This window comes from Rattus norvegicus, chromosome 4, assembly GCF_021556685.1.
Source record: "Rattus norvegicus strain SHRSP/BbbUtx chromosome 4, alternate assembly SHRSP_T2T, whole genome shotgun sequence".
Lineage (NCBI taxonomy): Eukaryota > Metazoa > Chordata > Mammalia > Rodentia > Muridae > Rattus > Rattus norvegicus.
The window spans coordinates 79,050,842-79,074,396 of NC_141537.1; the positions used below are offsets into that span (position 1 = coordinate 79,050,842).

The 23,555-nt window shown below is 46.4% G+C and overlaps 2 protein-coding genes across 9 annotated transcripts in view; one reads left to right on the top strand and one right to left on the bottom strand.

The window, feature by feature from the left end:
• The window catches only part of Igf2bp3 (insulin-like growth factor 2 mRNA binding protein 3), a 134,396-nt gene that overhangs the window by 4,659 nt on the left and 106,182 nt on the right, over positions 1–23,555 (bottom strand). For all 8 annotated transcript variants that reach the window (XM_087657376.1, XM_087657377.1, XM_087657381.1 and 5 more), the window contains 6 exons: positions 21,162–21,296; positions 19,529–19,651; positions 17,637–17,772; positions 15,810–15,935; positions 5,361–5,477; positions 910–984 (listed from right to left, as the gene is read on the bottom strand). In XM_087657376.1, coding sequence (XP_087513502.1) covers positions 910–984; positions 5,361–5,477; positions 15,810–15,935; positions 17,637–17,772; positions 19,529–19,651; positions 21,162–21,296 — 712 coding nt within the window. The remainder of the gene's footprint in view (positions 1–909; positions 985–5,360; positions 5,478–15,809; positions 15,936–17,636; positions 17,773–19,528; positions 19,652–21,161; positions 21,297–23,555) is intronic.
• Positions 7,386–15,607, top strand: LOC147994841 (large ribosomal subunit protein eL29-like). Its single transcript, XM_087659738.1, has 2 exons — positions 7,386–7,600; positions 15,047–15,607. The coding sequence occupies exons 1-2, from the start codon at positions 7,459–7,461 to the stop codon at positions 15,313–15,315; spliced, it is 411 nt and encodes a 136-aa protein (XP_087515864.1). The 5' UTR covers positions 7,386–7,458; the 3' UTR covers positions 15,316–15,607.

The following is a 23,555-nucleotide window of genomic DNA, read 5'->3' on the forward strand; positions in this document are numbered from 1 at the left end:
AAACAAAAAAGAGGGTCTGGAATATAGCTCAAGGCAGAGCATCTGCATAGCAAGACTCTGGTTTAGTCTTTTCCTTCCCAGAGATGGTGGGGTGAGCTATGGCGGTATTATGGAGTGTTTCTTAACAGCAGAGGAGACTAAGGTTAAGAGTGAATGCTCGATCTTTTACACAGCTGTTGGATTAATGAATAGAATAGAAAGTCCCAACCATCCCCATGGTGATAGCAAACTAGCACCATTACAACTCAAAACTTAGCTGCCTAAGACAAAGTGTTCCACACTAACCATTCACCACAATGAACGCACCCGTGACTGGTGGTTCACCGACTGCCTCAGAGTTGGTTCTCACAGGAACACAGAGGGAGGTGGTGCTGCTTGTTCAGGCACTACTGTAAGCACTACTCATTGTTTAGCTACCTAGGAGAGCGATGCTTCTGCCCACTGTATATATGAGGAGCTGGGGAGAAGAGGACATGTGGGCTAAGGTCACACATGGTGAATGCCCAGACTAGGATCTGAAATAGGAGTCCAGCTGCTAAGTTGCCTCCGTTACCTCAGAACACACGGAGATGTTCCAGCTCCAAAGGACCCAGATACCAATAAATGTTCAGGAGTTAAAGGCAGGTCTCATGCCGTCACAGCCCTAACCTTCTAACTAAAACCCAAGGACAGTGCTGGGTGAAGGTAAGAGAAAGGGGGCCACTGTAACTCAAGATTAGACCATCTCCAAGATGGAATGGTGATGCCGAGGAACAGATCTTCAAGCAGTGAACCGTTACAGAACTCCAAACTAAAGGCTCTTGGTTTATGGTTCTGAAATAATCCTGGTGTGGCTCCACTCTGACCTTTGCACTGATACGGGGGCTGGAGAAGGCTCCTCTCGTTGCCTGTGCCCTCCACAGCACATACCTTGAACTGAGCCTCTGGTGGTCCAGTGATGATCACCATCCTCACTTTAGCATCTGGTGCTTCGGCTGGCGCGATCTGTAATAGACCCATCACCAGCCAGTTATGATTCTGTCAGGTGTCACTGACAAACCTTAGGCAGACCAGCCTGACATCTGCACATGATTGACTGAGCTCGGAATTAAATGCTTCTGGAAAGGGATTATGGAGGGGCTATGATTAATATGGGCCAGTCAGGGATAGCACACTATTTACTGAGTATTAAAATGGTGTCTGACTCTAATGTAAAACTGCACATACAGCCACTGAAGCCACCCATACCACATCTAGCTAGAGAGTAATCACTGCCCACTGGGAGCACGGAAGGCTGGGGAAATTAAAGGACCCGACCCATAACTCTTTAGTTAAAAGCCTGAGAGAGCTTTTAACTCCCTGTATCCACTCCCCGTGCTCTTGATCATAACTGCAGTGATACGGGAAGTGTGGTAACATGGTGGAAGCTCTGGCTCCTAAGCTGTGAGGTTAACACATCTGTGCTGTCTCCTTAGCTTTCAGAGAATAGGGTGATGCTGTCAAGGCAGCTGTCCTCACATTTAAACGAGGGGGAAGATCCTCTCTGGATTGCTCAAACTATTTGTATACTTTTTGTTGCTAAGACTACTAGGTAAATTGCTCCCAAGTGTACTCATTGAACATAGGACATTAACCAGTATTAATTAAGCAGGAGACAGATAAACAGACTTCTAAGTTTTCATGGAGTATATGAAATCAAAAGCTCAGGCTAGGGAAAAAAACGGTGCAGAAATGTATAGGGAAAGGAGCCAGCATGCCCAGAGTCAGGAGAAAGGATTCTGTCACCCAGTTAGGGAGTTACTTTAAGGATATTCGTGTGAAGGAGATGGCTCAGTAAAAAGTCTGTTGTGCAGTGGTAAGGACTGGCGTGTGGGTGCTCACCCGAACAATTCCAGCACCAAGAGGAAAGTGGGTTCTCCAGATCAACCAGGCAGAGAAATAGCCTCATTGATAAGCTCTGGGTTCAATGGAGAGACCCTGACATTCACTGTGCAAATAAAACCTAATCTTTATATTTTAAAACCATGTAAAAACAAAGTCTCCCCAATCTACCACTGAAGATCATCACTGCCAAGTACTAGATGTAGAAAAAGTACTGGATGTACTTTTTCTAGAAAAAGACTTTAGGATAAATCAATTCTTGCTTTCTGCTCCCTTCAAAATAAAGCCACCATTCTTGAGTCAAACTGATACCTAGACCTACTAATGCAGGGCACTGACGTGTTTTGAGTCAGAAGAACAAGCCAATAGAGTTCCTTGCACTTAGTCCAGATTCCTGAGGTTTTGTTCACAAGAAACTCTGTAAAGGTGTCATTCTTTAACATTCCAGTTATTTGTTTTGTTTTGTTTTATTTTAAATACTTTCAATGATAGAGAGCCAAGGCTGAGGGGGTGCACACAGTGACAGTACTTGTGGCTTCTACATCCCTCCTTTCTTTTTGATTCTTTTCAAGGTAGGTTTTTTTCTGGGTAGCCTTGGCTGTCCTGGAACTCAATCTGTAGAGCAAGTTGGCCTTGAACTCACAGAGATCTGCCTGCCTCTGCCTCCTAAATGCTGGGATAAAGGTGTGTTCACCCACCACCAGGCTGGCTACCCGTTCTTAAAGCATGGAAAAGGGTTCATATCCTTTGACCAACCAAGTCTATTCATATAAACTTCTGTTAAAGGAATAAGGTTGGTTATTTTACTTGTTGTGGATAAATTAAGAGTAACTTAAATGTCAAAATGTGAGCACATTAAATGATTATGATTTGGTAGCAGCAAATAACTGCCTCGGGGTTGAGGAGATGGCTGGGTGAGCACAAGGGCCAGAGTTTGAATCCCCAGCACCCACAAAGAAAGCCAGGCACAGCTGCATGTGCCTGTACCCTCAGCATTCGAGGGTAGAGACAGTGGTCATCAGAACACGGTGGCTGGCCACACAGTTCCGATTCAGTGAGAGATCCCATCCCAGGCAATAAATAAGGCATAGAGCAATGGAGGAAGACACCTGAGGTCCACATAGGTGCACACGTGAGTGCACATGTACACAAAACAGACCCCAGCATCTGTGTAATAAAACTGCACAAAAAGGTAACCATAGCCAGTCCTGCTGTATCACACAGGAAAAGAGGCAGCCGATCCTGGAGTCTGTGTGGCTTTCTCAAAACACACATTTTCCGCCCAATTAGGAGACCTAATGAAGGCAGGAAGAAGTGAGCATAATTCACTGTGTGTGTTTGTGTGTGTGTGTGTGTGTGTGTGTGTGTGTGTGTGTGTGTGTGTGTGTGTGTGTGTGTGTGTGTGAGAGAGAGAGAGAGAGAGAGAGAGAGAGAGAGAGAGAGAGAGAGAGAGAGAATGAGAATGTGTTAGGTTAACTTTCCAAAACAGCTTAAGAAAAAGTGTTTGTTGGACATGGATTATACACCTCAGCACAGATCCTCACAGAGGCCAGAAGAGCCTGTTGGATCCTGACCTGAGGTCCTCTCCAACAGCAGTATGTGTTCCTAACTGCTAAGCCATCTCTCTGCCTGTCTGTCAAACACTGATTTGCAAACACTCAAGCACTAACAAGGCAGTAAAGACTTCATACTTCATCATCCCGGCCTGTTCTTCTACCACTCACTGATAGTAACTGGATTTCCTGTCTCTTCTACAAGAAAATATTTAAAGACTGTTTCTGTGTTTTGAATTTTAATTTATATAAAGCAAATTTTACCTTTTGTTGTCCAGTTCTATGGGGTGACAAATGTGTACTCAGGTTGACTACCTCCTTAATGAAATCACAGAATAGTCCCCCTCCCCTGCCACACACACAATGAAATCACAGAACAGTCCCCCTCCCCCACTCCACAATGAAATCACAGAACAGTCCCCCTCCCCCACTCCACAATGAAATCACAGAACAGTCCCCCTCCCCCACTCCACAATGAAATCATACAACAGTCCCCCTCCCCCACTCCACAATGAAATCACAGAACAGTCCCCCTCCCCCACTCCACAATGAAATCATACAACAGTCCCCCTCCCCCACTCCACAATGAAATCACAGAACAGTCCTCACTTACCCCCACCCCCACCCTCAAGTAGTGTCTCTGTGCATCTCCCATGTCAGTATCTAGCAGCCAGACTTCCTTGCTGTCCCTGTAGCTCTGCCTGTTCCAGAATATTCCATAAATGGACCGTACAGTGTGAGGGTTTCCTTTCTGACTTCCATCACCACAATACATGACATTTCTCTCACACTGTTACCTCCATGTTACTCAGTGACTTCTACTGCGCAGACTCACTGCATGGAGGATTCCACTCTATCTGCACATGAAGGGCATTTGTGATTGTTACCAATAAAAATTCTATTAACACTGTCGTTTCCTTTGCGGGAGGAGAGTGTATGCTAAGTTTCATTTCTCGTGGATAGATATCCAGAAGTGGACTCTATATGTTGTACAGAAATTGTATTAAATCTTTTTTTTTTAAAGGAGGTTTTAAAATCTCTCACTGACCATTTCCTGGAGAAAGCTGTGAGCTTATCAAACCTGGAAACCTTTGTTTTAAAGCAAGAATCTGAGGATGGGGGGCATGGTTCAGTTGTTAGACTGTTTAGATCCCAGCATCTATATAAACAGCCCAGAGCTGGAAAGGACAGAGACAGGAGCCAGGCAGCCACTGAGTCCGTAAGCTGATCAGTAACACACCATCTCAGGAAATAAAGCGCTGCGACTGGGGAAGCAGCAGACAGTATCCTCCCTGTGTACAGAGTCGAGCACCTCCTCAGAGGTGCCACGAACACACACAAACACCCCTTTGTCTAATAGTGAATTGCTTCAACACATCAAAATACAGATCCTGCAGAGACACAACGATCTCTTTTGACAAACACTAGCGGTCCTGCATTTACACAATAAATGTTTAGTTGACAACACAAAACTTCACTCCCCTGCTGCCCCTTTAGCTTTGCCTGGCCAGGTTCTGAGAACAGAATGGGAAAGACTTCACTACATCCTCCCATCCTCATTGGCTGGGTGACAGACATGGCTCTTTTTTGTTGTTTTTTTGTTTTTCAAGACAAGGCTTCTCTGTGTAGACCAGGCTTGCCTCAAACTCAGAGATCTGCCTGCCTCCCCCTCCAGCGTGCTGGGATTAACGGAGTACACCACCGCTGCCCAGCTCACACATGCCTCTCAAGAACACGGAAAGAGATGAGCTAGAAGGAAGTTGTAAGTCAGGATCAGAGGCGCTGAGATGTTGTCCAGTTGGCTTCTCCACAGACCAATTATTCTGAGAGAGATGTTAACTAAGCACAGTGAAGCCACCATTGTAGGGCTCCTGCCATATTCCTAATTCAGCCTCCCACTTTCATTTTCTCATATAATCAGGAGAGCCACCGTGTGCACAACAATACCTTAATCGAAGCTCCTGCAAAACGAGAAAGCTGTTTGATGTGTTGACCCTGCTTGCCAATGATGGCACCGACCGACAGGGCGGGGATGAACAGGTGCACGGTCTCCGTCTCTGATTGCTGTGGAAGAGAGGCAGGACATGAGTGCTTATCTGCTGCAGAGACTCCCTGAGACATCACCTTTGGCATGGGAACATTCTCATACAGTGGAGTACTAGGAAGGTCATGGAAACCTGAATTAACCAGAGCTCACCTATCAAGCCAAAGCTGGTCCTGAAAGGACCAGTCGTTAGGATCTCACCTTTGTCTACATAGTTTTCCTAGACTTCAGAATCTCATTGAGTTATCGATACTTTGCTTTCCTTTTATTAATATTTAAAACATATAGACTATATCCAAGGTGACTTTCAGCCTACACATCGCAAACTAGACAGGAGTGAAGGATAAGGAAGTCCAGAGTCTAGCGCCCACCCCCTCTTTCTCCTTCCTTCCTTCTTTGTACCCCAAAGCCAAGGACTGAACACTTGCTAGACAAGCTCTCTTCTATGATCTAGATCCCCGACCCCAGGCTTTTCATTCTTAAACACAAAGAGTAAACAGCTCCCACACATGGACAGACCACACTATTATCATTCCACACTTCCCACACATACGACGGAGGGAAGTCCATTTACCTCAGAACACACTGTAAGACACACCCTCCCATGCCAGTCTCTGCACTTCCTTGGCATCTTACATACAATTAGTCAGAGTCCTGAAAGGCTATGCACAGACGGACTCTGGCTTCCCTGCCTCACACTGGTCACGCATGCCCTCTGCAGGGCTAAAGGACACAGTCACTCAGACAACACAAGGCCATCCCGGGGGGCAGTGCCAGTAGTGACTAGAGTTCTAATGGAGCAATACCACGGCTCACACGGCAGCTAACCGTCCATCACCTTCTAACCACAGAAAGCCTGTGCCGGAAGATTTAACTTCAGCCACAGTGGGGCTCAGAATGAAGTGGTCCCCATAGGCTCTTAGGGACATGGAGGCTTTATGGAGGAAGTGTGTCACTGGGAGATGGGCTTTGGGGTTTTAGAAGCTCAAGCCCAAGCCATGCCCAGTGGCTCTCTTCTCCTGATGCCTGCCAGTCCAGATGTAGAACATCTGCCTGCATGTAGCCATGCTCCCACCATAATAGTGGACTAAACCTCGGGAACTATAAGTCAGCCACTATTAAATGTTTTCCTTTGTAAGTGTTGCGTGGTCATGGTGTGTGTCTCTTCATAGCAAAAGAAACCCTAAGACGGCCACCAGAGGGGTCTTGGGAGAGGGCCACAGATGTCATGTAGAGCCATGAAGATGTCAGAAAAGAGTTCAAGAAGCTGAGACGGAGAAGGATGATTAGGCTTAAGGAAGCTGCGCATGTGGCTGAGATCATGTGACCTGTGGCTAGTCCGGTTTGAACATCCCTGTCACCCACAGTTAGAATAAACCATTGTTCTGGAGCTTGCTGCACATAAGAAGTTTGTTTTTGAAAAGCATATATAAGTGGAGACTGGAGCCATGGCTCAGCAGGACTGGCTGCTCTTCCAGAGAACCCAGGTTCAACTCCCAGCACCCACATGGCTAACAGCCATCTGTAACTCCAGTTCTAAGAGATTCACCCTCTGCTTTGGACCTCTGTGAACAGACAGACATTCGAGCAAACCACCTACGCAAACACCGAGTTCTGAAATAAAAATACAGTGGCGGTGGGGGGGGGGGGGAAGTCATCAATAAAGCAGTGTATACATCATTTGTATTTTAAAGAAAATGTTTTATGTTTACATCTCTAGAGGTAGAAGAAGCTAATTGTAATAAGAAATTTAAAGATAAGGGCAGTGAATCTCTGAGTTCAAGGATAACCTAGTGTACCTATAGAGCTGGTTCCAGCACATCCAGGGCTTCATAGAGAAACCCTGTATCAAAGAAAAAAGGAACGGGGTGGTGGCTGAGTTTTAAACATGAATGACCTGGTGAGAATTTCAGAATTGTCTCTTGCAGTACCCCACCCCAGCTATGGAAAAGGAGTGGCTGAAATGACCACAACAGAACATCACAGCAGCAGCAAAGGGCAATGCGTGAGGAGTCTCTGCTGTCTGAACGCCCTGTATGTGAGGAAAGCTGCTGCCTTGAAAGCACGAGGGCCCGCCCAACAGAACAAGCCAAGTTGGAAGCATCTGTCCTTTCCATACAGGAGATGGTGCTGCAGACCGATGGTAAGTCATGCACACTGCTGGCCGTACATCTTAAATGACTCATCCGCCGTCTGGAGCTGGATGAGGGTGTTCTAAACATCACCCATCTCCCCTGGCCCCAGTTCCACTCCCCCAGCAGTCTCTGGCTAAAAACTATTTCCCGAGGGAATTTCCCTCTGAGACACAGGCATCCACTTGACGGTCTGTAAAATGTGTTCTCACAGAGTCCAGCATGAGAAGCCATGTTTCCAGGATCTGCCCAGATGAGCACACCATTTCCTTTTGACTGGCAGCCCTAGGCAGACAGGAGAGAAGCCTCCTAGCATCCTTCCTTCCCACACATTCCTGGGTATAAGTTCCCCGTCCTGAACACACAGGAGGCCGTTCCTGCATATACTCTGTGAGGGTGAAAGACAGTCGTCACAGGGTGCAAGCTGCTTCCCAGGGGATTGCTGCCAGGTGCCTGTGGCAAGGCTCCCTTCGGACTCTTGGCAAGCCCTGGGCTGTGTCTTGAAATAACGAGAGGCTGAGCCGTGAGGCTGAACGTTTGTGTAACTGGCGAAGGCTGCCAGTGAATAATTCCTAGTCACCCACTATGGGAAGATACAAGCAATAGCAAACAGTGAGGTTAAGTGTATTTACTTTGCAGGGAACAAAATCTCAGGCATCACAAAGGCATGGAGACGTGCCTGGCAGCCAAGAGCTCAGCCTCCAGGAACCTGGCAGGGTGCCAGTGTTTTCCTTTGGCCTGTAAGATAGGTACTTGGGGGAGGGAGGAGTTGTTTTTAACTAGATTTGGATCTGAAACTAAAACGAAGTTTACTCAACTCTATGACCTGAACAAAATACTAAAAAGCTTAAAAAAAAAAAAGAAAGAAAGAAAGAAAAAGGAAGTTTTCCCCATAACCAAGGCTTCACATGATGCAGGGATTTACTTGCTTAGAAAGGTTTTACTGCACCCACAATGAAAAATCTTAAGGAATCCGAGAAACTCCCTGGCCTTAGACAGCAGCTCCAGTCTGCTCCTTAGAGCAGACTTCTGGTGACCCACACAGAAGTTCTCGCTCAGCTTCCTTGTCCTGTCAGAGCAGAATGCTTGCCACTTCAAGTTCAATCTACTATCTTGGAACCTTCAGAAAAAAGGGTAAAGAAGCTATCAGAGCTGTGAAGACCAGAGCCCACAGGTTTATTCCTGCCAACCCAACTGCAAGCTGCCAACATGGCCAGCTAAGACACTGTGCGCGTACTCAGCCAGCTCCAGCTCTGGTCTGCCTCTCTGGCTGCCAACTCTTACTTCCCTACTGTTTGGGCATTTCTGAATGGAGCATTTCCTGTCGTTTATAAACGAGGGTCTTGTCAATTAAGTACCGAGTGAACCAGCTTCCAGGCAGGAAACAGAGACTGTCTGAAGTCTTTTGAAGACACATCACTTTGGCTGTTTGGAGAAATCAACCTCATAGGTTCTGGGAGAGAGACTACTTTGGAAGGATGAGTGGATAGAGTTCTGGAATGGAACATGGACAAGACATTTATCCATAGACAGTACACTTCATTCTCCTCTCACAAAGAAGAAATGAATAAGTCTACATAAAGAACATAGACAATTCTAAAAGACCATAAAACATCTTGATGGTGGTGGTGGTGGTGGTGTGAGTGTGTGTGGAGGGGACTTCCCAGGGACGGGGAGATGTGTTAGTCAGTAAAGTAAAACCTGAGTTTGGAAGCCAGCACTTATGAGAAGCCAGGCACGGTGGCATGCATCTATACATCGGAGCACCAAGTGCACGGGTGAATCCCTGGAGCTCACTGAGGGCTGACAGCTGAGCCAGGTCAGTAAGCACCGGATTCAGTGAAAGAACTTTATTCCAAAAATAACGTGGAGGGAGGGCTACAGAGATCGCTCGGTGGCTCAAAGTACTTGTCACATAAGCCTGAGGATCTGAGGTAGGCAGCTGCCTCAGACAAAGTGGAAGTCTAAGACCCCTGCCCCATTCCAACTCCCACACCTGAGCTGTACATCCACATACATGTGCATGCCTACATGTACACGTAGGCCATATAAGCACAAACACACACCACGCAGACTCACAAACAGACAATAGAACAATGAAGACGGAGATCAAGAGGATGGGGCACAAAACCAATCCCTATCTCCACGTGCGCACTGATGCACGTGCACCTACAAACCACACGTGCACATGCACACACATGTGCACACTCGAACACCTCTTAGCAGGCAATATGCAAGCAGAAATTCACTCTTATCCCACACGGCATCAAGGATGAAGATGGTTTTAATAAATATTCTGACGTCTCTGACATAAGTGCTAATAGAAAGGTCTTTCTTTGGGGACTGAGCATTGGTCTGAGCTTAGCACAGTGCAGAGCTCTACCACTGAGCTACCTCCTAGCCAGGAACAAGGAGCAAACAGGGACAGGAAGCAGGAAAGCTTCTTATCACACGTATGGTTACCTCAGTGTGGCACAGGGTCACCGTCACCATTCCCAGAGTAAATACCTAGGAACCCTTAGCTCACACCCAGAGATCCACAACACCACATCCTTTGATGAGGTAAGAACAAAGGAACAGACAAGACAGTGCTGAGGCTTGGGGTGTAGCTCGGTTGGCACAAGCCAGCTTAGCATGTACACAGCTGAGTCCAATCCCCATACAACAGAACACTAAATAGGGCAGTGTACATGTCTGTGATCCTGGCACTTCAGAGGAAGAAGCTTGAGACCAGAAGTTCAGGACCATCCTTGGCTACACAGTGAGTTTGAGGCCAGCCTGGGTTATATGAGACCTTGTCTCAAAACAAGACAAAACAAAATGATAAGGCTTTGGTAAATTTAACTGTTACCCTTAAAAGTTCTAGTTTTGGGGTTGGAGAGATGGCTTAGCAATTGAGAGAGCACTTGCTGCTTCCCGAGAAGACCTGGGTTCAATTCCCAGAATTCACATGTTGCCTTACAATCTTTTGAAACTACAGTTTCAAGGGATCTAAAACCCTCCCCTGGCCTTCTCAGGCATGGCACACATGTGGTATACAGACGTACAGGCCAATTACTTTATATACATATAATTCTTAAAATGTATTTCCAAGAGTAGTCCCACCTACCAGATACTAATAGGTGAGTACAGTTACATATGCTACTTCCTGCCTTCAAGACCCCAGTGGATCCTTCAAAACCCTACACACAATGTGATTTTTCTACAGACACCTTTCTGAGATAAGCTAGAGAAGAATACACTAGAACAATTGTTGGTATCGGGAACCCCTGGCCTCCAGCAGTGACCTGGTCACCTGTGCATCTGCTGCTGTGGCAATGGCCATACATTCCCAGCATTCATTGGTTCAGCTCCCACTTTCACCAGTTCAAATAAAAGGCAGACCCTTCCTCCCTCCTCTCTTTCTTCTCCCTCCCTTGACCCCCACTCCCTCCCTTGTCGAAATAAAGCTTGTCCACGTGGGCCTGTGTTGGCCTGGTGTGGTCTGTCCAGACGGAAGCTGCGCAGTTTCTTTCCCAACAACAACAAAACAGAAAAAAGCTATACCAAGGAGTTTTCTCTCCTCAATGAATATGTAGCAGTGGTCAACTGTGGGTTAATTCAAACTGGGGGACTACATCAGTGATTTAGATTTAGAAATAAGGCTGAGAATCACAGACAGCCATGTGAAAGAGGAATTTATTTCAGGTGTATCCTCAAATACAAGATAATCCTCAGAATGCCAGTTTATGCTCTGCACGTCAAAAGAAAAAACAAATAAAAAAACAACCCCATAGGTGTGGAGACTGCAACATGAAATGTCCTCCCTGACAATTTAGAGTCTCCCTTTCTCTCTGAAAGAACTCACAGACTCTGGAGTTTCCTTTAAGAGGTGAAAAGGCTAAGTCCACCTAGACTGACAGGAATGGCTGCTCCAACATCTCTTTTCCTATTCATGTTTAACAGACACACTGCTACCACGAGAGTGACTGCTTCCTAGCCTCCTTGCAGCTAGCCAAAGCTTCCTTGTCTGTTCCTTTGTTGTTACCTCATTGAAGAATGTGGTGTTGTGGATCTCTGGGTGTGAGCTAAGGGTTCCCAGGTATTTACTTTGGGAATGGTGAAGGTGACCCTATGCCTATCAAGGGTTAAATATCAACACACGCTGTAGACACTGACATTATTTTTTGTCTCTTTGCTGGCTAGAGTCTGAGTAGTTCCTTTAGGCTGGAGAATGGTGTTACACAGTCCTGGAGGAGCAGTAGGGCATCTACCCTTGACCCTAGGACAGCAAGTAAGCTAGCCCTCTCCTCCCATAACACACAGGCAAGCTTGTTCTGCATCCACACAGCATACCACCATAGATCTGGAAGAGTGAGAACAGACATGTGGCAGCATCCCACAGACGTGTTTTGGCTTGGCAGATGCCTAGAGTTTGAATGACTAAGGATGAAAGGGTAAGGGTACTTGTTGCTGCTGGTGGTTTTTAAACTATTCTCTAAAATAAGACACAGAACAGGCTAGAAAGAGGAACACATCAGCAGGGTGTTTATGCTCCTCAAATCTCTTCTCACATGCATGGATGTGAAAAGGAAATAAGCTTCCCTCCAGCAATTATGTCTCCTCTGCGAGAACAGCTCTTGACAATGAGCGAGCAGCAAGAAGTTTCCCTCAGCGTTTACAAAGCTGCACCCCAAGCTCTGCCCTCTCCCACTGAGATTTGGCTCAGGAAAGTGGGACACGGGGTGGCTGCGCTGTCAGCCTCTCTACAGATCAAGCCACCTGGGGAGCTTTGAAAAGGAAGCTGGGTAGGGCCCTTCCCAGGGGATTCTAACCAGGCAGCCCCAGGGGAAGGGGAGCCACAGAAAGCTAGTTTCCCCTCAGGCAAGGAGGTAGTCCTGCTGAACTCCACCGAAGACTGCAGTGGAAGGATGAGAAAGGCCAAGGGGATGACAGTGAGGGAGTAGAGAAAGGAAAGGCTGGGAAAGCAAGGGAAGAAGCCCTCACTCCAAGGCCCAGTCTACGTTTCCTGCTGACTGCCACAGGACTCATAAAAACCAGTGTGTAGGTGGGTGTCTGTACGCAGGTGAGGACTGGAACAAGTAGGTCAAGGCCATGATTGGACAGTAAGAAAATAAGGCGTGGACAAAGCTTTTGTAAGGAGGGAGAGAAGGGGAAGGATGAGGAGAAGCAAGATGGAGACAGAGGAGGACACCAGATCCAGGTGGTCTTGAGTTGCCAAGGTTTATGTTTATTTCTTAAGGGGTGGATTTCTATAGGAAAATTTATCCTATCTAGGTGGGTGGTTTACATCCTTATCAACTGGCTGTGAGTTTATCGTTCGGATGTATTGTCGATTGAGAATTTAACATAAATCTGATTGTTGGGTTGCAGTTTGAGTCTTGATTTTACCGGGTACCTGGAACCAGAGAGTTCACGGCTAACAGAGAGCCACCAGGAGAAATACTAATGAGAGATAAATTATGGTTAGCTCCATTTGGCCCCACAGGGAACTAACTAGAACTAACACTAGAGACCATCGTGGCAAATGCCACACTGGAACAGCCCATGGACTGCCTGGGTCAGAGAGTAGTTGGGGGCAGTGTGGAGCCACTGAGATAAAAGTACCCTGCAGTGCCACGTGGCCCCACAGGTGCCATCATTAGCACGGAATAAAAGGTTTAGCCAATTTTTTAAATATTTACTGCAACACCAATCTTTGTTTATGATTATGATTATTATTTGTGTGTGTGTGTGTGTGTGTGTGTGTGTGTGTGTGTGTGTGTGTGTGTGCATGCGTGTGCGCCTAGTGCAGGCCGGAAGATGTCAGGTCCCCTAGGACTGAAGTTACAGGTTAAGTCATGACTTGGGAATTGAACCTGGATCCTTTGGAAGAGCAGCCAGTACCCTTTTCCACCAAACCATCTCTCCAGCCCCCTAAAACCAATGAATGTTTCTTAAAGACATCACCATCAGGATATAAAAAGCAAAAACTAGCCTATAATTCTTTCCTATAGAAAGAATGTTTGTGGCCTAGACTTTACCTGTATTTGTATTCTCCTCGACCTCTCAATCTAAATATACCTCATGAAAATACCTTATGATTCTATTGGCAATTCTGAAGGAAATTCTTTAAGGAAATAAGTAATTACATATGTTTTTATGTAGTTTTAAGCTGCTTTCTGGAAGAACATAAAGAATCTGTGTTTAGCTCCGACTCTCCTGGAACTATGTAGATCAGACTGGCCTTGAATTCAGAGCCAGCTGCCCCATTCCTAAGTGCTAGCATCCGTACAGGTCTCTATCCCCTGTACCTGCTTTCAAGTTCAGGTCTCACTCTGTAGCCTAGGCTTGCCTGCTCCCACCAAGGAGCCCAACCTGCCCAAGAACTCACAGCAGTATTCATGCCCCAGCCACTAGAGGCTGAGATTACAGGTCTTTCATTGCGAAACCAGACGCAGGGCAGTGAGGAGCCTGACCTCCAGCAGCACAAATTCACAGCAGAGCTAGGTCAGACTTGAGGGAACTCCATTCTTATTTCCCCAAGACTGTCACCATCAGGCGAAAATCTGCCAGCTACTTCACAGTACCAAATCTGAGCTGAAAGCTTCGCATGGTGAAGAGACAGGCTCTCCAGGTGTCCAGGGTGATGTTGAACTTGTCAGCTCAAGCAGGCCTCCCTTCTTTAGTCCACCCTCACCAAGAAGCTGAAGATATAGGTGCACACTATTACTTCTACATGTTTATTCAGTTCCCACTGTGAAAGCCATCCTCAGTTTGTTACATAGTTTCCAGACTTAAACAACTAGCTATGGCCAGTGAGTTGTAGAGAAAGATACAAGATTCAAGGCAGAAACCTAGAGGCAGGAACAGAAGCTGGGTTCAATCCCTGGCACCCACATGGCCACTCACAACTACAGCTCCAGGAGACCCAACACCTATCTTCTGACATCTGTGCGTACCAGCACATATGGTACAGACACGCATGTGTGCAAATATTCACACATAAAATAAATTTTAAAAGTCCTGTCTCAATAAACAAAAGCATTTGTCATACAATCTCTACAGAATACAAACGATTCCATGTTCTATACATGAACACAATAGAGCTGTGAGGCAAACTCCCTTGGTTCACTGACCAGGAACATCCCACACCCAATGGAAAACAAGCCTAGCCTAAAGCAGTTAACTTCTAGGTGGCAAAAATGAAAGAAAAACTTTTCTTTGAGACAAAGTCTTGCTGTGGAAGCCAGATTACCTTAACCTCAAAATCCTCCTGCCTCAGTACTTGAACTTACAAGTGTGCACATTGTGTCCAGCATGGAAGTCTTCTAAAAACCTCTTAGCTTCAACACTAAAACCATCAGCCTTGACCCTGCAGTACTGCACCAATGGACAAACCAACAAAGTAAATCTACCAAAACTATTTTTTTTTTTATTGAAATGGCGTATTTGCTTTCTTTCTCTTCCGGTCCCAGGTGCTGCAGGAGCCCTGGCTTTCAGTGCAGACCTGGCCAAGTCTAAGAACCACACCACACACAACCAGTCCCACAAATGGCACAGAAATGGCATCAAGAAACCCTGGTCACAAAGATACGAATCTCTTAAGGGGGTCGATCCCAAGTTTCTAAGGAACGTGAGCTTTGCCAAGAAGCACAACAAGAAAGGCCTGAAGAAGATGCAGGCCAACAATGCCAAGGCAGTGGGTGCAGGAACAGAGGCCATCAAGGCCCTCGTGAAGCCTTAGGCCATCAAGCCCAAGATGCCAAAGGACTCCAGCCACAAACTCAGCCGTCTGGCTTTCATCGCTCACCCCAAGCTTGGGAAGAAGATTCGAAGCTACATGGCCAAGGGTCGGAGGCTCTGCCAACCAAAGCCCAAGATTCAAAGCTCCAGCCCAGGCCCCTGTGAAGGCCCCATAGAAAAGGCTCCTGCCAGTATAAAGACAGACGGACTCTGTGACACACCTACCCACACACTGTTTGCAGATGACCAGTGTCCTATGCTGTTTTTACAAATAAACTTGAGACAAGAAAAAAAAAGAAAGGGCGTATTTGCATAACTCTATCACCCCACACATTTCAAAACAACTCATGCTCATTTTATTTGGGGATTAAATTAAAAGTTTCCATTGACAAGTGATAGATCACACCACAGAGTTGGCACGAACATTTTACCACCTAGCTCGGACTACAACACCACTAGAGCACTTAATGTGGTGGCAAGGGCCAAAAAACTTACCTCAAATTGAGGGTAGGGAGGAGTCATGGCTGAAGGGGGCCCTGAGGTGGGAGGTGGCATCCCTGAAGTGGGTGGGAACAGACCCAAGGCATTCAGATTTAATCCAGGGATTAAATGTGCTTGAAGCTGCAATGGTAAAGAGGACCTTTAATTTTCTATCAAAAGAATCAAGGGAGTGAGTATAAATGTCAGAATTCAGAATTTGACCTTTTGTCTAATAAAAAAATACCACACTAAGACTCATTTTTTGTTTTTTTAAACACAGTAGGTATTCCCACAGAATTATGGGTAGTTGACACTTCTCAGCACGGCTAAATTTGAGGGCTGGGTTCACTGCACTGAGGAGTCTTAAAGGCATGCAAGGGAAGCGTGGTGCCCCCCTTCTCCATCAGCTCGGAGCACTAAGACAGAATGGTGCGCGGCATGCTGCAGGTCCTCCATAAACACCCCAGAGTCCTGCGCTGGCCGGGGGGAACTAATAAGCTGCACTTTCTGAAATAACACCAAGTACTCAGAACAAGCACTGGGAGGAGCGTCAGTCCTTGCCTCTGGCTGAATCCTTCAAAAATCAGGCCCAGTCTAAGCACACCTTTGGGAGGATACAGGAACCACGAGGGAATACTGTGTCGGTGTATTTATCCCTTAAATACATGTGTATAGACGTTCCAGTTGCTTGTATAGCTGCACGCCACGTGCATCCAGTGCTCACAGAAGCCAGAAGAGGGTGGTAGAGGCCCTAGAGTTGGAATTGAATGTTTGTGAGCTGCACTCTGGGTGCTAGAAACCAAACCCTCTTCCTCTGGAGAGCAGCCAGCGGTCCTAAACACTGAGCCACCTCTGCAGCCTAATCTACAAGCGTTAGAAAAGGTAGAGACTAGAACTGAACTGGAGTGCATCTGACACTAGCAGATCTGGAGTGTGGACTAATGCTCCGTCATTTATGAAACATTTAGCGAAGCAGCAATCATGGCCATCATGTGGGATAAAATGACCAGCACTCCAGGCTCTTCACACAGACAAAATACTGTCCTATTCCCTTCTCAGATTACTGTGACATACGACAGGCCCAACTGAAGCTTGATAAAACACTCACCTCGAATTTAAGGAGCATCTTTTACACTGTGGGCTTTTGAACTGTCCCACTGCTAGCACCACTCCGTCCACTAAGTAGTGGCAGGAATTGGTTTCTATGGTAACACAGTAATATCCAAACCCGTGCTTCTGCTTGATGACTCTGCAGTGTAGGGCTGAGGCATGCTGAGAAGCATTCTAGCACAGAAGCTACACTATCCCCTAACCCAGTACTACATTCAAGACACGGAACTTCTAAATTCTCAAGATGGGCTTGACCTTGCAATCCGTCCACCTCAGCCTTCCAAGTCGCTGCCTGCTCTCCACACTGTGCTTTTCTAGTAGTAATTCTACGTGCATAGTACTTGTAATCTTAAAGAACACGCAAAATAGGAGATACCAGCCATCTAATACAGAGAAGAAAGCTGTGGCTCACAACTGTTGCTGGGAAACAGAACCTAACTCACCTTCTAATGCTCACATTCTCAAATTAACACAGAGAAGGGGTAATGACCTTTGGTAGGCAGGTATTAATCATCCCGTGTGTATCAAGAAGCCACGCATGAGAGCTACCTAATTTGTTAGTGATCGCAGAGACAGCTGAGCCCAGTGCGAAGGCTTGTGTGCCACCTAGGGCTTGGTCTGGTCCTCACAACACACTCAGAACACGGGTAGCACTGGAGCCACTGAAAGAGTTCCTAGCAAGACATGTTTAACTCTCCATCACAAAAGTGCCATCCCCACCCCAGAACTAACATTCATGGAAGCAATGTCATTTTCATAGGACTCCCTGATCTTCTTCATTATTTCCTCCTCAGCCTTGGCACACGTCTCAACATTGCCTTTAACTGTAATGGTACGCTCCGGATTGTACAACGTCAGTTCCTGCAATCTGCGGGCAGAGAGAAAAAACAAGAGTGACAGAAGGAAGACGGGTGACAGCCATTCAGCCCTACATGGCAACTAAAACCCAATGCTGGCCCAGCATCAGGAGAAAGCAGGGACCATGCACCACAGACCCAAGTCTGAGACTTGTACCAACTTCCCTCTCCTCCCTCCATGGCAGTGACTGGGCACGTGGTTTCATGATGTCTGAGTTATAAAGTGCAGCACACTTCTTGAGCCCCTCATTCCACCCCTGCAGTGAGTTGAGGAGGAGTGAGCAAAGGATGTTTGCTGCCGCCAGGAAGCGCCTGGGCTTCACTGGTCCATCCCGGTCAGCAGCAGCCCTCAGTTGTGTTCTCTGAAATAAGCCGTGGATACAGTAAGTTCCCCCGAAGCAGACCAGCATCTGTGTGAGGAGCTCCATTTTCTCCAATATTCTCAGAATTTAGATTAAAGTTGGCTAAAGGAAGTAACATAAATCAAGCCATCTTGACTAAATTTTAAAATGGTCTATGGTAACCTCACTTAAACCCTAAACAGACAACAACGTTAAGAAATTCTTTGCTTAGCTCAGGTCCTACTGAAGTTTCAAAAGCCATGAGAAGTTATATCTGTGTATGCCTAAGCCTTCAGTAGTCTTGAGAGGAAAAGCAACTTTACCATAGAAAGGGGACTATGTGTGTACCTAGACTCAAAGGACGGGGGTGGGGTGGGGGGCGTGACTGTTCTCTGATCTGAGTTAAACTGCCATTTTTTTCTGCTAGGAACTTGGTGGAAACTAGCCTTGCACCAGATGGGTGGGCTGTTACTCCTTTCCTCATTCGTGTTTGAAATGTAAAGCCTATGAGGTAGGCATGAGTTCAATATAACAGAGGCTACACTTGCTTAGACTGTGTAAGTATATAATTCAAGCCTCTACTTGCAAGCCATCCCTGCCAACATTTTGTATTGTAATTTTATCAATCATCCACTTACAGCTCACCAGCCATTTCCCACCTTCTGGGGTCCTGTGATAGAAACCAAGGATTATTACCCAGAAGAGAGAAGCTTTTCCTTATTATCACAGTAGGCATGTACCCAGCTGTGATAGCACACCTCAAAAAGTATGCTCCCCACAAAGAAACCTGCGGTCCCTACACACATGGAAAAGGGCTGACTTGTGTAGATCGTATGATAAACTCTAGGTTTCATCTTAAGGCAGTGCGGCTCCCAGTACCTTCCCTCTCCTGCTCGCTCCCTCTGCTGCAGCTCAAGAGCAGCCCTGTGGACAGGCCCCACACTGAGGACCCACATGCACAAGCCATGCAACATACGCAACTATTGTCTTTTTTTTTTTTTTTTTTTTTTTTGGTTCTTTTTTTCGGAGCTGGGGACCGAACCCAGGGCCTTGCGCTTCCTAGGTAAGCGCTCTACCACTGAGCTAAATCCCCAGCCCCGCGACTATTGTCTTAAGCTGTCAAATGATGGCGTAATTTGTAATTCAGCGAAAGAAAATAAATTAGGTTAAAATTCCAAAGCGGGAAGTAGATGCCAATGATACCATGAAGACTTTGGCTGGAAAATATGAATGTTGAGTATGAAGATGCCTGCCACCCCTGTGAGAACACACAATTCTTTCAATATGGTTACAAACAGGGCAGGCAGCGGGCTGAGAAATGGGCTCGCAGCCTAACAGCAGAGCAGAAACAGCTGTAAGCAGGGAGCTTACACACGGCCTAAGAGCAGGATCTGAAAGCCCTGCTTCACAAGCAGGACGCACTTACGGAGATATCGTGATTTTAGTGTCCGTGTCTTGCTCAATTTTTTTAAGGTTCCTTCCTTCTTTACCAATGAGACGGCCTACAAAGTTATTGTGAGCTAAAATCTTCAAGGGGATCTCCTCTGTGCTGTAAATAGAAAAGTGGTCAGAAAGTCAGGGAGAGTAAACGCTGGATAAAAAGACAGTGTTCTTTCACGAAACATCCCCTCCCTAACTGCAGTAATAAGAAATATCACCCTGGCTCCAGCTTAAAAAGAGCTGGCAATTACCCTACATTCCAGCAACTCATGCAGGTCGGAGGGAAATAATAGCAGGTCATTTACATAGGAATTCATCTTTAAGACAGTTTTTCTTTTAGTCACATCAAGTAATATCTATACTCAGTGATAGAATCTCCCAGTCAAAGTGGAACACAGTGTATAAATCAAAATACCGCACAAAAATAAAAAACACTGCACCAAAGAGCAATGCCAGGACAACCCTGAAACGGCAGAGCTAGAGATAAACAGGTACTCAAAACTCAGCAGTGGCCCCACATGGGGAGACCACTGAGCAGAAGCGGAGCCTGCCCTCTGTATGCTGCGCCTGAGAAACCCTGACTCCCTTCTCTCTTTCTGTGTTTAGGTGCGAGTGTATACACACGCATGTAAGTGTACTCACCCATGAGTGCATGTATGTGGCCAGAGGTGTCACATGTCTGTCTCCATCGCTCACCACTTTATCTTTGAGGCAGCCTCTCTCACTAAACCTGGAGCTCGCTGACTGGCTAGACATGCTGGCCAGAGAACCCCAGGACCTGCTGTCTCTACTTCCCCAAAGCTAGAGATGCGCAGATGCCACCTGCACACCCAGCTTTGACATGGGTCTAGGGACCCAAGTTCAGGTCATCAAACTTACTCAGCAGACACCTTACTTCGTCCCCAGCGCCCCTTTCAGAATTTCCACGTTACATATCCCAATTTTTAAATGCCACCAGGGACTCCATGGCAGTGGGCTTTCCCTTTATTTTCTCTATACTAAAAACATTATTATACCCACACAAAACACCTATCACTAAAGCACACATACAGTGGACATTACAAAGTAAATAAAAGCAATGAGGTCCCAGGCTACTTCCTTGAGCCTTCCTTGCTCTGTTCAGTGCATCAAAGTGGCACAGAACCCAACCTAACTTTTTGATGGCAGAGACACTCAGCTCTAGACTAATCTCCCAGATCAGTCTCCAGTTACCCTTGGCACAGGATTAGGTCCTTTCACTCCTCCATGCCCTACTGTGCATGGTGGGGCTGGGTGGCTGGGTGTAGACAAAAACAGAATGCCCAAGGCCTGCCCATAAAGGCCTGAGGCCCATCTCGGTGAATCCCAAATTCCTTCTCAGCCCTCGGTTGGCTATACGTCCCGGCTTCCAGCTGCATGTCTCCCCCTTAGATGGCTGCTCATTCCATATCTAAGTATGAATGAAAATGGAGTAGTTCAGTTTCTAAAAGACTTGATGCTTCACACCAAGTCCATAGTAACAACCACTATCTCATCAGGATAGCATTCCCCTCTGCTGCTTAGCAATTCCCAAGAACTGTGTCAGAGAAATCTGCAACAAAGCAAAGAGCCCTCTTGGCAGGCTGGACCTCGTTACTCACAATTTTATATCTTGCGCTTCCTTATGCATAATCTCCAGAATAGACTTACAAGCTGCAGAAGTGCCTTCAGGGGTAGAGAGGATAGTAATGGACTTCTCCGCGGCCCCTGTATTCTCCTTACGATGGACATCGATCCTGATAGCAGGCACGAAGAAAGGAAAATGACGACAGTCAGTGTATATTCACCACAGGGAGGCGTCGATTACCAACTACAAACGCCAGGACTAATAGGGGAAGCAAGGAAGACGCACTTTTATAAAAAGCAGAGACTCGTGATCAGCGTCAACACCGGTGTATTACAGACGGGATGGGGGATGTTTTAAGACAAGGTCCAAAGTAGGGAAGGAACCTCGGCTTGCAGTTTCCTGCCTCTGCCAGCACAGTGCTAAGACCACAGGCATTCACCATCACGCCCAGTTCTTGCAAACCTGGGAAGTTTTGTGCATTCTTCCTGTTGTGGTGGATAATATTGACTGTCATCTTGATGGGGCTTACAGTCACCATGGTAACAAACTTCCAAGCATGTTTGACAGTTTACAGATTGGAGAGAACATGCTCTAAGTGGGGGAAACACCACTGCATGGTTTGGGATCCGGGACAGCAATATGGACAGGAGCCTTCACCCTTCCCTGCTACCTGACTGTGATACAATGTGACAAAATGCCTCCTGCTCTACCCCCGGACTGTGACTGGCTGTCTTCCCTACAGCCTGAGTCAGTGAAAACCTTTCCTGACTTATGCTGGTTTAACCACAGCAACCAGACTTGTACTAATACACTCAGCAACACTGAACTTCAGTCTTTGCCCACGGACAAACTTCAAGTCCAGGAATGCTCCTTTTCTCGATCCAAGCCAAGTGTGAGCATATTTTCACTCTGCCTGAGCCCTTTACATGCTCGGAGCAGTCATGTAGTGTCAAGAGCTGAGCTGCAGGGAACAGTGCTTGTCAAGTGCGCCAGAGTCAGAATCCCACAGCCAGGCTGGTCCCGTCAGACACAGAGCGCTCACCCATCACCCTGTGACAGACTTCACTCATCCAGCATCTGTTTACAGGGCTCTTCCTCCTTCACAGAGAAAGGAGACAACAAATGGTGACAGCAACTAAAGAGGTGACCAAAAAAGTGACTTAAAAAAAAAGAATGAACCAGGTAGTAGCGGGGCACACCTTTAATCCCACAAGCAGGACTCTTGAGTTTGAGGCCAGCCTGCTTTACAGAGAATTCCAGGATGGGCAGAGCTATACAGAGAAACCCTGTCTCAGAAACACACACACACACACACACACACACACACACACACACACACACACACACAGAGCAAGTCACCAATAAACTCAACTGATATTTAAACCAGCTAGTAATTATATCTATATCAATTAATACATGATTTTTTTTCTAGACCTGTAAATATTTTAAGATGCATAAAATGAAATACTCTTGAAGTGACGGGCAATGAGACTGATCTACATTTTTGGTGGCAAATGGCAGGACCAGCTGAAGTGTAACGTTGATTGATTTAAAAAAGTATCATTGTTGTGGGCGATGTCTGTGAGCAGGACACTCACACAGACCACAATGCATGTGTGGAGATCAGAGAAAGTGGCTCTCACGTTCCTCTTCACTGATGAATGGTCCCTCTTGTTTCTGCCATTCGTTGTGCTCCAAGCTAGCTGACCTGCAGTCTTCTGGAGTCTCCTGTCTCCACCTCCCATGTCCCAGCAGGAGTACCAGGGCCCTGATATATGTGCACCTGCATCGAGCTTTCACATGGATGCATGGAGTCAAACTCCGATTAGGCTCCCACTGCAAACACGTTCCCCTGCTGAGCCACCTCACAGGTCCTCATCATTTCTGACCTAAAGGTCCAAAAAGTGAACTGATTGAGGGCAGACTTCTCATCCTCAAAACTCATACATTTTATGCCAAGTTCATTCTTTCTGTGGACCTAGCAGCAGCTGTTGCCTCTCTCTACGAGAAGACAGTAATACCCTTTACCTAAATGTGACAATCAAAAACTTCTCTAGAAACTGCCAAATGTTCATGCAGAAATCACTGGTGTGGTAATGTTTATTGTAGTACTATTTCTACTAAGAAAGAAAAATGTTGGAATTACTACTCTGCTTGTTAGAATGAAGATGGTTAAGTCATTGTCTGCACAGATCACACAGCTGTATGATACCAGGATGGTGCCCAGGACCGGGAGCAGGGAACAAGTACCATAAGCTACACCTGTGTTTTACAGACCATAGCAACAGAAAGAAGCCCTTGATCTTAAGTGAAAATATCATGAGTCATTTTTAAAGTTACAAGTTAACAGATGCATATAAGAAGTCCTATATACAGGCACAAAGGCCAAAAATTAATGACTCGGGTGACAAGAACCTAATTCATTCTT

Bases quoted from the DNA above. Each gene is read 5' to 3' on its own strand.
- LOC147994841 (XM_087659738.1), top strand. From the start codon at position 7,459: ATGCGTGAGGAGTCTCTGCTGTCTGAACGCCCTGTATGTGAGGAAAGC. The intron at 7,601-15,046 runs GTAAGTCATGCA...TTCCGGTCCCAG, and splicing joins GATGGTGCTGCAGACCGATG to GTGCTGCAGGAGCCCTGGCT.